Raw genomic sequence first — 14,123 nt, forward strand, 5'->3', positions numbered from 1 at the left:
CGATCCGGCATCGTACCCGTTTCGTTTTCCGACTCAACGAAGCTTCCCGCCGCCCTCGACAACCTCTATCTTTCCTTCTCTCTCCTGCCTACAATCCCGACTCCTCTAGTCCTCAGACAACGACCAAGTCTTCATGTCGCATGTTACTGGCTTCGTCAATATCGTTATGAACACTGCTCCTCCGATAGTACACTAAAACACCAAAACGCCTACATTAACCCCAACCGTCGCAAACCGCACCCCTCTTCCCGACTCTTCGCCGTCATCGGTGCCGATTATCGCTGCCGTTCCTCGCTGACGAGCAATCTTCCCTCTGCCGCCAACCGGCCGAAGCATGATACCTTGAGACCAACAATTTCATCGTCGCCCAGTCTGCACAAACAATGTCAGGTCCACGGGAGAAAGAGCTGCACCGCGCGCGGCTGGTTGCCAGCGTCGCAGCCACGGTCATTTCTCTAGCATGCGGAACCAACGTGAGTTGGCGCGATCGAACGATATTCCTACCAGACCTACGGTCACTCCCAATGTGAATCATGAGCTGACATGTCTCTGCTATACAGTACGTTTACTCGGCATGGTCGCCTCAATTTGCTGAGCGATTGAAGCTCTCATCGACCGAAACGAACGTCATTGGCCTGTCCGCCAACCTGGGAATGTACTCACTGGGCGTTCCCGTCGGCATGCTCGTCGATCACAAAGGACCTCGCTCCGCCGTCATCATTGGCTCCGTCCTGCTCGCCCTCGGATACTTCCCTTTCCATATCGCCTACGACCGCGCGGCTGGCCCCGTGCCGCTTCTCTGCTTCTTTTCATATATGTCTGGTCTCGGCGGGTGTTTAGCTTTCGCAGCGTCTGTCAAGACATCTGCCCTCAATTGGCCTCATCATCGAGGAACTGCCACCGCTTTTCCCCTGGCTGCTTTTGGTCTGAGTGCCTTCTTCTTTTCGACGTTTGGGAGTCTCTTCTTCCCCGGAAACACCAGCGCTTTCCTGGCCTTGCTGTCCATCGGGACCTGCGGCTTAACCTTCTTCGGTTTCTTCTTCCTGCGCGTCTATCCTCATGCCACCTATCACAGCCTGCCAGCAAGCGACGGTCTTTCCGGTTCGCAGCAGCTTCGACGTACTTCTTCGGAAGAGGCCAAGCCCAACCGACCGGGCTATGGGCACCGCGGCGCTCCGGTTGAACCTGGTACGTCGCCCAAACATAACAATACCACTACCACAATCAACTCCACCGCCGACCACGAGCCGGTTCATCCCGAGTACGAATCGTCCGCGCCGTCTCGCGAGGCTGATGAGGCGCAAATCGAAGCCGTCGAAGCCGATGATTATGAGCCCGACGAGACGTCCTCGCTGGTGTCGAGCTCCTCTTCTATGCCCGGTGATGTCTTTGTGCAGAGTAGTGTTGATCTGGATCGTTCTCATCGAGTAGATATTCGTGGTTGGGCTCTTTTGCGTGAAATCGACTTTTGGCAATTCTTTCTCATCATGGGCATTCTTACCGGTATCGGTTTGATGACAATCAAGTGAGTTTCAGCTTTTCGCTAATCTACGTTAATACTTGATGCTGACAAGTCGCTAGCAACATTGGAAATGATGTAAAGGCCCTTTGGCGCCATTATGACGAGTCTGTAGATGAGGCCTACCTCATCACGAAGCAGCAGATGCACGTGTCCATTCTGTCGATTGGCAGCTTCGCAGGCAGACTTCTCAGCGGTATGATGATCCGGGATTATCACTCATCCAAAGATCCAAGCTAACTCGGACTACAAAAGGCGTCGGCTCCGATTTCATCGTAAAGGTCCTCCACGGCAGTCGTGTGTGGTGCCTCGTGGCATCCAGTGCCGTGTTCTTCGTGGCACAGCTCATGGCTCTGCACGTCACGAACCCTCACCTGCTCGGATTGGTCTCTGGCCTGTCTGGTATCGCGTACGGTTTCCTTTTCGGGGTCTTCCCTTCCATCGTGGCCGAAACGTTTGGCATTCACGGCCTAAGCCAGAATTGGGGGCTGATGACGCTCTCGCCCGTCGTCTCCGGTAACGTATTCAACATTTTCTACGGCAAAATCTACGACAGGCATAGCGTCGTGGGCCCGGATGGCGAGCGCGTCTGCCACGACGGGCTGAACTGTTATCGTGCAGCGTATCTCATGACACTGGGCGCATGCTCAATCGGGCTGGTGCTCACCCTGTGGGTTATCCGTCACCAGCGAGTGAAGTGGGCAAAAGAGGAGAAGATGAAGGCGGAGCAGGATGACTGAGAGGTTTTACTCAGGGGGAATACAAAAGTGTAGGTGGGGTGAGGAGAGAGGCAAATCCTTCCCTCTTAGTACTTGACATAAAGTCGTCTCTGCGAACACGGCTAGCTGTCATGTCTTCAACATAGATTTCACTTCAACGGCCGTAGATAACTCATAGAGGAATGGCGTTTTGGGTAGCTATATTTTGGGTTCACGAGCATCGACACTCACTACCACAGCGGAAATCAATGGGAAATCGTAATTCGTCTTTCATCCCTACTGTATGCAGAGCCTCAGTCACGGGACCAAATAAGTATAGGATCGGTCAAGTTCCGAATCGATTGTTGAGAGCTTTCATCATTGCTAGCGGCGCTACACCACGGTCGTCTCTTGCGACAAGCGCCTCATTCGCACTCCCTTCTGACTGAAGGGAAGCTCCTGAATGGGCACTACCTCTCTACACGAGAAACTCTTGAGAACTTCCATCCGCCAACGTATTAAAAACGAGACACTGGGGTCTCAACACAAAACCTTAAAACCCGCGTCGTGACATTATACAATATCGTTTGAAGCGGAGCACCACCCCGTCCCCTAATTCAGGGACTTGTTGTTCCACCTCACAGAATCGCCCTTCCGGCGGACGCTTGTTGCAATGCAATGATCCCCGGGCTGAGAATGGGTAGAGGAAGAAAAAAGCCAGGGATACCTCCGACACCTCATAGTCCGGTCCTTTGGAATTAAATGTGTTCGTCCAGACTCCTCTAACCAAAAAAAAAAAAAAAAAAAAAACGTGTGAATCGTACTAAACTCCCAGCCGATGCAAGATGCAGATGGACAAACAGTGATGAGAACACGGAATATTGTAGCGACACCGTTGTCACAGTAGACTGGTATCAGCGTACTACCGAGACAGTGTCTGTCAAGCTCTAGATGGGAATATCCGAGACCATCTATTACGAAGAAAAAAGAAGACTCTCGTATGAGTTAAACGTCGTTCGCCGACGAGCTAACTTAGACTGCAGTATATACAGCGCGGAGCGATTAGAGCGGGTGGTTGTTACTGTTACCGCAGACCGAGTTCTTAACAGAGCTGACGCGAACAGTAATATTCCACCGAGTGGAAAAAGTCGAGTCCCAGTCTCGTCCTCATGGAGTTTTGCCACGTTTGCGGTCTTCTTGATGACCGTCAAATATTGAACTGAACCCAGCGAGCGGCCAGTTGTCCGTAGTCGAATGAATAACAACCAGCCAGGCAGCTATCAAGTTGACGAGATAATGCAGCATGTAGGCGTAAGAAACACCATAAACGGCAGCGTAGATGGCCGTGCCAAAGAGCAGTACACTCGTGAGATATCTCATCCTGCCCGTGACTCTGGGAACCATCCTACCCGTGGTCAAGTTCTCCACGAGTAATATGAACGGCATAATTGATAGCACGTTGTGGTGCGAAGAAAAGGGCGTAAGCCAGTGGACGGCAAGGTTACGGATCCACACCGCCAGAATGGGCAGGTTGATAGGTAGGACCCAGAGCATGAGAAGCAGAATGGAGTGGGCGTAGTGGTAGAAATCTTGGGTAAGTCCAGACTTGACCTCCGAGGCAATTCGATGAGCGCGAATGACGGTGAAGAGCTGGACGAGACACGCTACCAAGTACGCAAATTGATAGGGTATGAACGTGGATACCAGGAATAGCAGAACGGCAGTTGTTATCATGCGACGTCGAGGCGAGGACGCAACGAAGATGGGCAGCTGCGGCCTTCGGCGCTCATCTCGCCCGGCTGCGAATGGTCGAAGAGCTATCCAGGCGTAGAGAATACCGAGAACCTGCGTCAATGCCAGGGTGACAAAGTGAAGGCACGCGCACACTCCTACACAGACGACTCCGATCAGGGGGATGAGGAACCAGAAGAAGGGGTCCTGGGTGCCTGTAAGCAGGTCGTTGCTGTGGAAGTCGGCTTCTGCTGAAGTCGTGTTGCGCCAGTGCCAGAATACGCCGGGGCCGGATGACCACGATCCGGTCATTGACAAGGAGAGGAATGTCAAGGAAAGGAACATCAGCGGTAGTGATTGCCGTAAGCAGAGATCCAAGCTTTCCGAAAAAGAGATGAACGCTCCAGTGGTATCGTAGATCCGGAACTGCTTGCGAAGCACGAGTGCCACCACGAGCAATGGGAAGGCCGCAAATACAGTCCGATAACGCATATACAGCTTGCCCAAGCTACCCAACGCGTCAACTGTGAGCGTAACTTGGATGGCGGATTCGCAGGTTGGATCGGTCCAGAACTGGAGACTGAGTCCCTGTTCGTCTTGAAGCTTGTGTCTAAGAGGTGGCGGAACGAACGGGGCTACCCCATGCAAACTTATGCTGGCATGTCTGGCGTTGACGAAAAACTTGGACTCGTATGGCTGAGCCAAGTGTTGCCGTATAAGAGGTGAGAATAGCCCAGAGGATGAGCCGCAAGCCTGGTTGCCTATCTCCAAATTGTATGCCAGTAGACTAGATTGAATGGTGGGAATGTTAATCTCGGCAACCAAGGGACGGTTAGCGGGCAGCCGCAGCGTCATCCCAAACGCGAGGATTCGTCGTAGGCTGATGTTGCGCCTTCTGTGTGATTGTGAATGGTCGCTGAATTCGGCCACAACAAAGTTTTGACTTGGCTTAACAGCTTTGTCTATGACGGCCACGAATTGGTGATCCGCAATATCCTCGATATCGAACTGAAGATACGAGAATGGCTTGGTCACTGGCTCGTTCTCCAACGCAAAGGGCTGATGGAGCGTCCTTGTCGAAGGGGGAAGCAAAATGGCGTCGGACGCAGCGCTCTTGCAAGCCAGTCTAGTAGACCCTGCGCTGTCGCCTGACAGGTCCATGTGTGTAGAAAACAGCGTCGCTGCCTGCCCAGGCTGCAGAGGGAAAACGCTGCAGAGCAGGACCTCGAGCTTTCCGTGTTCTCCTGGCTTGTCTAATGCGCTATCGGTGAGTAGGGTGAAGCGCTTTCCTTCCGGAGATCCTTGAGGAGGTACTGGAAGCAGATGAGCTGTGATTTTCGGGTCGTGACCGAGCTGTCGCAGGACTAGGCGTTCGCCTTGTGCCTTGATGGCGTTTGAATTGTCCTCGAGTGTCAGCAGTGTGCTTGGCCCCTCGGCTGCCATAGTCTGCTCGGCGATAGACTCCATGCCAGTAAGGAAGTACTTCTTGAAAACGCGCATTCTCTCAGCCCTGGGCTTGGTCTGTGAAGACCTGTGGACATCAACTACGTCGTACATGGCGCGAGAAACAACTTTCCGAAATTGGTCGCACCATAGAATGGCCTGGTGATCCATACTAGTCCAAACACCTGGAATTCCGGTGGTGAAGACAGTGAAGCCATGCGTCTCGGGGATTATCGGCTCGATGCTTGCGTAGTCGGACGGAACGACAGTGTCTAAGCCACCTCCAGCGATTGAGACAAGAGTAACATGCCACAAAGGGTTGTTGTTGGCCCATTTCTGTGAGTAAGCATGACGCCAGTAGTCGTTGATATCGTCGTATATCTTGACAATCTGTCCGTCAAAGGTGACAGGAGGACGCGAGTGCGGTGCAGACATGGTTATAATGGTGTTGATCGAGTTAGACTGGTAGTTCGGCATGATGAGCATGGTGCGCGCGACGATGCCACCCATCGAATGACCGAGCACCAAGACAGAAGTTGGATCTGGCAAGTCCTGGTCCCGAGCTGACATGCGCGGGTCCATGTAAAGCGACAAGATGTACCTGATGGCTTCGTTCAAGTACTCGGCCTGGTCCAGCATGGTCTGGCCGTGGAAGGCGGTGATGTCCTCGTTGAAGTCGACGGTAAAGAAGTCGAGGTTCCTGGCGCCGGCCGCGACAGCAGCCTCATCGTGTTGAAGAGACTCATGGTAGTAATTTGCAGCTTCAGCGGCTATGGGTCGAACTTGTTTGTAGCTTCCGGCATTACCTGGGATGAAGAGTACGGGAACGCCTCTCAGCTGTGAAAGGTCAGCGATCTGCCATAGCCCCGGCGCGAGAAACAAGACGCACCTTTCTTTCGTCGTCAACGCCCTGCTCACGATACAGGTATAGCGAGTATTTGGTCGCGAACCGGGTGTGTTCGGTATCGAAGTCACGAAGACGAATGTAGGAAGGTCGCATGTACGACATGCGGCATCCCTTGGCATCGAGCTGGCGAGTCCATGACGAGTTCAAAATAGCGCATAGCAGAGTAATCCCAAGAACGGTGACAGCTAGCGTGAATATGGTAACGGACCAAGGGCTACGGAATCGAGAGCGGCGACCGGCGAAGCGCACATCGGGCATCTTCTCTGCGGTCATGGTGGTTTGGTCTTCTCGCCGAGTGTCTACGATGACGTCGTCGAGACCGTCGCCGTCGCCTTCGCCGTCGTCGTTATCGCTGTCGAAGTACTTGTCGTCGTTCCGGGCAGGTTGTAATTCGTCGGCGACGCTTTGGGAGTGGTGGTAGTGTTGGTGGTTCGGCAGCTGGTGTGTGTGGTTTCGGTAGGCTGGCGATGGCGCGGCCAGGGATGGAGCTGAGAGGGGTGACGATGGCGAGGCTGTTATGAGGTTATTGTCGAGGATCGGATTCGCATTGGGGCCATGTTCGAGCTTCCAATTGGGATTGTTTGACCGTCTACTCCGTGCGTATAACGGTTTAGATGCGGCTCCAGCGTTGACAGTAACGGCAGCGGGTTGCTTGGGAAGATGTGCAGAATTGCGACTTCGGGCGGGCTGCTGAATGACAGGAGGATCGGCAAGAGGTTCGTCGCTGTCGTCGGTCGAACCCGACGAGCGCCTCTTCATGGGTGGAGAGGGCTCGATCGAGTCTTCCAAGAAAGGAAGCGTGTCGTTCAATCGAGCCGTGGAGGGACTTTGTGTTTTCCTGGCCAGGTGAGAAGGCGGCAAGGTGGAGGAAAACGAGAGTATGGACGACAGCGACGTCTCGAGGAAGACAGACGTGCGGGAGGCTGTGGTGGCAGCAGGAAGAGACGACGGGAAAGAACTGGTCCTGGGAAAGAACGTGCGTGCCCTCTGCGGCATGCCTGCCTTTCCTTGGGCGCGAACCGCTGTTGTCGGGTCTGGGTCTCGAAGGTACTACCTTAGTGGGTGCTAAAGGTACCTACAGGTACTGGAATTTGGAAGGTTCCTCCACTGTCGGTGCGTCTGTCACTGACGTGCCGCTGGGGTGCTGCTGCTGCTGCTACAACGGCGGTCCCGACCCACGGAATCGAGTCGAGTCCCGCGTCCGTCTCCCGTTCCGTCACTGCTGACCTATCAGACAATGGAAGGAGAGATAAGATGCCCACAACATGGACATGTGCCGAAGTACATTTACAATGGAAGTACCTGAAGATGAGATACAGTACTTATTTAACCTCCTTACCTAGTAGGTAGAAACTTGGTGGGAGATGCGCAAAGCATCCGAATGCACGAGTCTACAGTAATGCTATTTAGACATACATATCGATGACAGCCGTGGCTGGAAGATTACCTACTGGGACCCGGGCAGTATCTTGGTCACTTGTGAAGCATGCAGCCAAGCTAATCTTGGGAACAGAAAGATAAGGTGCGGTGGCCGGAGTTAGTGAGACTGCTGCAGACTCACTCCCTATGGTCTTGCAGCTGATGATGCACTCACCAAGCGTGGAGCGCTGTTCTTCCCGTGCCTACGTATTCGTAGCCTTTACTGTGTAGGTACCCACGTGCCTTGTCATAGGTACTTCCCAGCACATACACAAATGGGCGAAATTCCATGTAGCATTCGACCCTTTTTCACCCCCTTTGGCTCATCTCGCGCTTCGTCCGTCCGGCGCAACGTGGAATTGGACGATCCACATGCAATTGGGTTTTCAATGTCTCAGCCCCGTCGCCTCCTTTCTCTGCTCCTTTGTGAGCCCCTTCTTGCTCTTTGAAGAAGACACGGACTGACATTTGGAGTCTAGCAGTAGAGCCTAGGTAGACACATGGCACTTGGCACTCATGAAACCTGCTACCACTTGGTTGACCGATTTGTGTTCCAACATCCATGTGCCATACTGTATACAGAAAGATAGAGGGAGGCGGGACTGGGGCGATGGGTGACAAAGGCTAAGAAACGCTACAGAAACAAGCCATAAAATGGCTCTCGCGGCAAGCTGCGTGGTCCTCGATCCCCGAAGCGCCCGGCTCGACTCATGTTGTGCTTTCAATAGCGTCAATTGCTGCCACCAGATTCGCCGAGCCAGCAGATAAAACTGGTTAGGTACTCCCGCCTACCCTGCCAGCCTGCTTCACCTTGGCTTACCTTGAGCCTTGATAGCTCGCTCACATCAGAAACCCTCGTTGGTCTCCCGGGCTTCGGCACGCTTCACCTTCTAAGTTCTACTTCCAGCCACCCAGGCTCCCGTCTATCCCGTCCTTCCGCCATATTCCTCCATCATCCGCACCAGTGTCTTTGGGAGAAGGTATTTCTCTTCGTTGCCCCCTACTTCGTTACTTCGTAGGCCTAATTTCTCGAGCTGGCTAGGTATCCCTGACCTCCCATGGTTTCTTGAATGTGACGTGAAACGTTTTCACGTTGTTTCTCAGCAAATGCAAACGAGACGCTCGGGTTGGTTGGTTATAATTCCTCCTTCCCGGTATGTATAAGGCAGCACCCCGCATAAACTTAACTGCTACATCCTCAACTCTGAGCTTGCCCATCATTCACGTCTCGCGTTGGCTCATTCTTCGTCACCGTTGGCTACCTCTTGATACGTGATGCTGCTGGATTCTCCCGACCTTGCCGGTGTTGCTGGCTGCTTAACAATATCCGTACCCAGAAGCGAATACTCCCCCGAAGGATGACAAAGATCGAGATGCTTAATCTCCCCAACAACCTCCATCCCAGTAATCTCAATCGAAGCACTAGCGCCTGCTTCGGTCGAATCGATACTAATACCGAAGTTGTCAGCGAGTAACGAATCCAAGATGATTGTTGTCCAGCTTTGTCAAACGGACCCACATATATATTCGGACCTGTTGAGAAGTTGAGGCTTCATGTTCTTAACCCGCAACAGCTACGGGACTTGGCACAAAAAAGAAGATCGACAAATGTATTCTCATCCTACCCACATCTACTCCGTATGTAGGCCGATGCCATAGCCTGCCTGCCTCTACACGTGGAGTAAGGTAATATTCAACGTTGCAGTGCACTGAGCTGGCCAATCGAACGATTGCATGACGCTTCAGTGTAAATGTGCAATGCTACCCGTAACCCGTTCCTATCTTCCGAGATGTCGGCCTTTGGCGAATACGATCTCTAAAAATGTTTGTTAGAATTCCTTAAAAGGCACCACGAATGCAAACACCGACATGTGCCAAAAACAAGGTTATCCCCATCAGAGGCACATCCAAGTCCACCTGGTTGTCCGTACGCATGGGGATCTGCTTTTAACGTTCAAGATTTCCTCCTACCTAAGTGCATGCAGCGGATATTGGCCGGTGCTCTCCTCCCCCCACCCGTACCGGGGAGTTGGTTCTAGCCATTCACAATTCCCTGATGACACATCATTTCGAAGAAACAAAATATCATTAAAGGCCAAGTCTTGGCAGGCACGTCAGGGTGGGAAGGCGTCAGGGACATATTTGTAGCGCGCAGTAAAGGTTGTGGGCTCTGGGAGCATGGGAAACTTGGACTTGAAGCTTACGGGAATCAGGAAAGCATAGATTAGCGGGGTGATGCATAGCCCCATCCCGCGCTCCAGTATGCACATCTCCGTCAAGTCAAGCCTTTCGATTTAATTTCATTTGTTTCGCAACCACGGCACCCTACTACGAACGTGGAGTCCTTGGGGTCCAGGGCATGGTGTACCGTATTAAGGCCGACATTGCCAACATGCAAAGTGCAAGCAAGTACGTACGGATACCCGCATCCATGTACCTCGTTGGCTTGCCATGGCTGGGTACGGACAAATCTTCGTTCGACTACCCGTATCTCTCAACTAAGGTAATCAAGGAATGGGACATCCGCTGTATAAAATCTAGTGTTAGGTACAATAGCGTATCTGAACAGTACTAGACCTCAATTACCTTGAACATCAAGGACAGGTCTGAGGTGGGAAAAGCCCGACGGCTATATCTCGGACGGGTTGCCACGCGCTGAAGACCTGCTGAGGTAAGGTACCACGGTCAGGTACCGACTGAGGTGCCCATAGTGTGCGTCCACTTTACGCGTCTGAGCACGGTCAACGCGTCTACCATTCCACCTAAGTTGCCTAGGCAGAGAATCCTAGCACTTCACGACGCCTGCCGATGGATGTAATGTGAAGGTGTCGATGCGTATACACCAAGCGACGACCAAACACCTTGTCAAGGAGTCATGTGAGAAAAAGCAGAAGAAAACGAAAAAGGATAATTGGGTCACGAATCATACCTCAGTTGATCGAGGAAATCATGGCCACAATCAAGCCCATCGAGGGCCGCACAGTGAACTTCCCGCAAACCATCATCCACGTCTTGTACTAACACCATCGCAGATTCACCAAATTCAGTCTGGTCAGGTCATTGTTGATCTATGCTCCGTCGTCAAGGAGCTTGTAGAAAACAGCATCGACGCTGGTGCTACAAGCATAGGTATGCGAATCCGGGGAACATTCTTTCCTACTTGATTTGTGGCGAGACTCCATGGCTGACATGTGCACCCAGATGTACGCTTCAAGAACCAGGGCCTGGACTCCATAGAGGTCCAGGACAATGGCGAAGGTATTTCAGCAGACAACTACGAGACAATTGCCTTGAAGCACTACACTTCGAAGCTTGCAACCTACTCCGATCTGGCAACCCTCCAGACCTTTGGTTTCCGCGGCGAAGCCTTGTCATCGTTATGTGCCTTGTCTCAATTCAGCATTGTCACCTGCATGGCACAGGATGTTCCCAAAGGCACTAGACTCGAGTTCGAGTCATCAGGGAAGCTCAAGGAAACGCATGTGGTGGCCGCCCAGAAGGGAACCAACGTCATCGTCGGGAACCTGTTTCACAACCTTCCCGTACGCCGCCGCGAGCTCCAACGCAATGTCAAGAGAGAATGGAACAAGGTTATCGCATTGCTGAACCAGTATGCTTGTATCCAGACCGGCGTCAAGTTTTCTGTCTCCCAACAACCTACCAAGGGGAAACGCATAATCCTCTTCTCTACAAAGGGCAACCCTACTACGCGAGAGAATCTAGTCAACATCTTCGGCGCCAAGACGATGACGGTCCTGGTGAAACTCGATCTTTCCCTCCAATTCGAGCCTACCACTAAGCCGGGCTTGAAATCTACTACTCAAGACGATAAAACTTCTACCAAGGTCCAGGTCCGGGGTTACGTGAGTCGCCCTGCACACGGAGAGGGCCGTCAGACCCCTGATCGACAAATGTTCTTCGTCAATGGCAGACCATGCGGCCTCCCTCAGTTTGCCAAGGTCTTCAATGAGGTTTACAGGGCTTATAATTCCTCCCAGTCGCCCTTCATATTGGCGGATATTCAGCTCGATACGCACCTGTACGATGTCAACGTCAGCCCGGATAAGCGCACAATCATGCTCCATGACCAGAATCGCATGCTGGAGACTATGAAGGAGGCATTGTCCTCCCTCTTTGATTCCCAAGACTATTCCATCCCGTCCGCACAGCAGTCAACACAAATGACACAGATGGCGAAAGCGGCTCCCATTCTTGAGAACGACGGTTCCGACGGTGATGGCGCACCTTCGAAAGGAGCAGAGGCCGCCCCGACGAAGCAGACGAGTCCAAATGACGACGATGAGCTTAGTTCCGAGAATGATGACGAACAATCACACTCACGCACCAAGCCGCCACGCAAGCCCCGTCAGAAAAAGCCACAAAAGCTCACAACAGCAGAGCTACAGTCCCAGAGCTTACTCAGCCGGTGGGTTGGACGAGCAGCCGAAAGCCGTGCTTTGCAACGGGAAAGAGAGATAGAATCCGAAGAGCCTGTCGCCGAAGACAGTGGTGAGAAGGCTACGGCCACTGATCCTCACTCTGGTGCGTCTGAATCAGAGGATGAGGTGGCCGCGGAGGCTGCCGAGAGCACTTCGTTCAAGACGCCGCGACAGGTCCTCGACTTCAACGCTCGGCTTTCAAACAACGATCAACACCAGGAAACAGATGCTTCACGGGGGAGTGTCTCACGGGCTTCTGACGATGGCGCCGAAAACAGACAGGCCCAGATTCCTGCTATGACACCTATTAGAACACCAAGAGTTGACCCTCTTGCATCTTCATCAACTCCACGGCTACCTAAGCGGTCAGCTCTAGAAGTTGCTACAGTGTCTATTGGAGACAGCACGGTTACCAGCTCGGTTGAGCCGACTCCAAAGAGAACAAGACTTGAGCCAGTCTCAACATTAAGGTCAACCGCGGCGACAACCTCCTTTGGCTCAAGGTTGACGCAGATGTTCTCTGCGAGCAACGCAGCGAGGCAGAAAGGTATCGCCAGGGCGAGCACTGATCTATCAGAAAACCCCAGTGAAGGTGCAGATGTAGAGTCAGGTGAGGGCAGGGAGAGTGATGGCAGCTCGGAGGAGCTGCCTGCAGATGAAGCCATGGCCGGCCAGGATGATGGCTTCGAGTCTGCTTCCGATAGACCCGAAGAGCAATCAAGTCCAACAACCAAACCCGATATAGACGTGCCGCGTCGCAACAAGGCCCCGGCACCCGTCACAACGAACGACGAGAGTCTAAAGGATGAGGCAGCGGCACCCACAATCCTCGCAGAGACTCGGTCGAATGCCCTCAAAGGGGGCACCAGGCGAAAAGACGCAACTTTACAGCAGAGGCAGAATGTCAAGATTGACACGGCCGACTTACAATCTCGCATCGAATCTTGGCAGGCAGAGCTAAGGCGCATCACCCACCAGCGAAGCCGACAGTCCAAGAGCTCCTCCGGCATCGAGGCTCTCAAGGCCGAGGATGCGGAAGCAGCTCTTTCCTTGATCATCTCAAAGTCGGATTTCGCAAAGATGACTATTGTCGGCCAGTTCAACCTCGGCTTCATCATTGCCGTCCGACATGCGGCCAGGGATCAAGACGGGGATGCGATCGGGGACGACGAGCTATTCATCATAGACCAACACGCGTCGGACGAAAAGTACAACTTTGAGAGGCTGCAGTCGACAACGGTCGTCCAATCTCAGAGACTGGTCCACCCGAAACAGCTGGAACTCACAGCCCTGGAGGAAGAAATCGTCATGGAAAACGTGCCGGCATTGGACGTCAACGGCTTCAAGGTCAGCGTCGACAGTTCGGGTGATCAACCCGTGGGAGCGAGGTGTAAGCTGCTCGCGCTACCCCTCAGCCGCGAGACGACCTTTACATTGTCCGACCTCGAGGAGCTCATCTCCCTGCTCAGCGACCACCACCTCACCGAGGTCAGCTCCGCGCCTCGGCCGTCCAAAGTGCGGTCCATGTTCGCCATGAGGGCGTGTCGCAGCAGCGTCATGATTGGCAAGGCTTTGGCGCAACGGCAGATGGAGAAGCTGGTGCGTCACATGGGCGAGTTGGATAAGCCGTGGAATTGTCCGCATGGGCGGCCGACGATGAGGCATCTGAGCGGGCTTGGTGCCTGGGACGATATGGGGTGGAAGGAGACTGAGCCTCGGGTCGACTGGGCCAAGTATGCTCGGGCATAGCGTTGGAATTGATGGTATGGTACCTTGGTGATGTACTGGTTCTGTATCATTCACGATGTTCAATGTTTCTTCAAAAACATTCGCGAGAGGAGCAATTGAATAGTTTACATGTCAAAGGTGACTTTTGTTATTTGTATTGGTATCACAGCGTAGTTGCCTTCTCTTCGTTACTAGTGCTTTACATCCAATGAAGCAGTTCATATCCCTCCCAGTCTTTT

At 53.0% G+C, this 14,123-nt stretch overlaps 3 protein-coding genes across 3 annotated transcripts; 2 read left to right on the plus strand and 1 right to left on the minus strand.

Annotated features, from left to right (window-relative positions):
* Positions 1-383: 383 nt before the first annotated feature.
* Positions 384-2,259, plus strand: BDP81DRAFT_458073 (major facilitator superfamily domain-containing protein; the record flags this gene model as incomplete). Its single annotated transcript, XM_060593364.1, has 4 exons — positions 384-473; positions 561-1,525; positions 1,582-1,715; positions 1,775-2,259. 4 exons carry the CDS (start codon positions 384-386, stop codon positions 2,257-2,259), a joined length of 1,674 nt encoding a protein of 557 aa, XP_060449836.1.
* A 1,125-nt stretch (positions 2,260-3,384) lies between these two features.
* BDP81DRAFT_446166 (PGAP1-like protein-domain-containing protein) lies at positions 3,385-7,057 on the minus strand (the record flags this gene model as incomplete). Its single annotated transcript, XM_060592033.1, has 2 exons — positions 3,385-6,228; positions 6,281-7,057. 2 exons carry the CDS (start codon positions 7,055-7,057, stop codon positions 3,385-3,387), a joined length of 3,621 nt encoding a protein of 1,206 aa, XP_060449837.1.
* A 3,609-nt stretch (positions 7,058-10,666) lies between these two features.
* BDP81DRAFT_390511 (DNA mismatch repair protein MutL) lies at positions 10,667-13,905 on the plus strand (the record flags this gene model as incomplete). Its single annotated transcript, XM_060587417.1, has 3 exons — positions 10,667-10,699; positions 10,750-10,846; positions 10,919-13,905. 3 exons carry the CDS (start codon positions 10,667-10,669, stop codon positions 13,903-13,905), a joined length of 3,117 nt encoding a protein of 1,038 aa, XP_060449838.1.
* Positions 13,906-14,123: the final 218 nt, after the last annotated feature.

The sequence above is a fragment of the Colletotrichum phormii genome (genome assembly GCF_030913505.1).
Source record: "Colletotrichum phormii strain CBS 102054 chromosome Unknown BDP81scaffold_3, whole genome shotgun sequence".
Taxonomy (NCBI): domain Eukaryota; kingdom Fungi; phylum Ascomycota; class Sordariomycetes; order Glomerellales; family Glomerellaceae; genus Colletotrichum; species Colletotrichum phormii.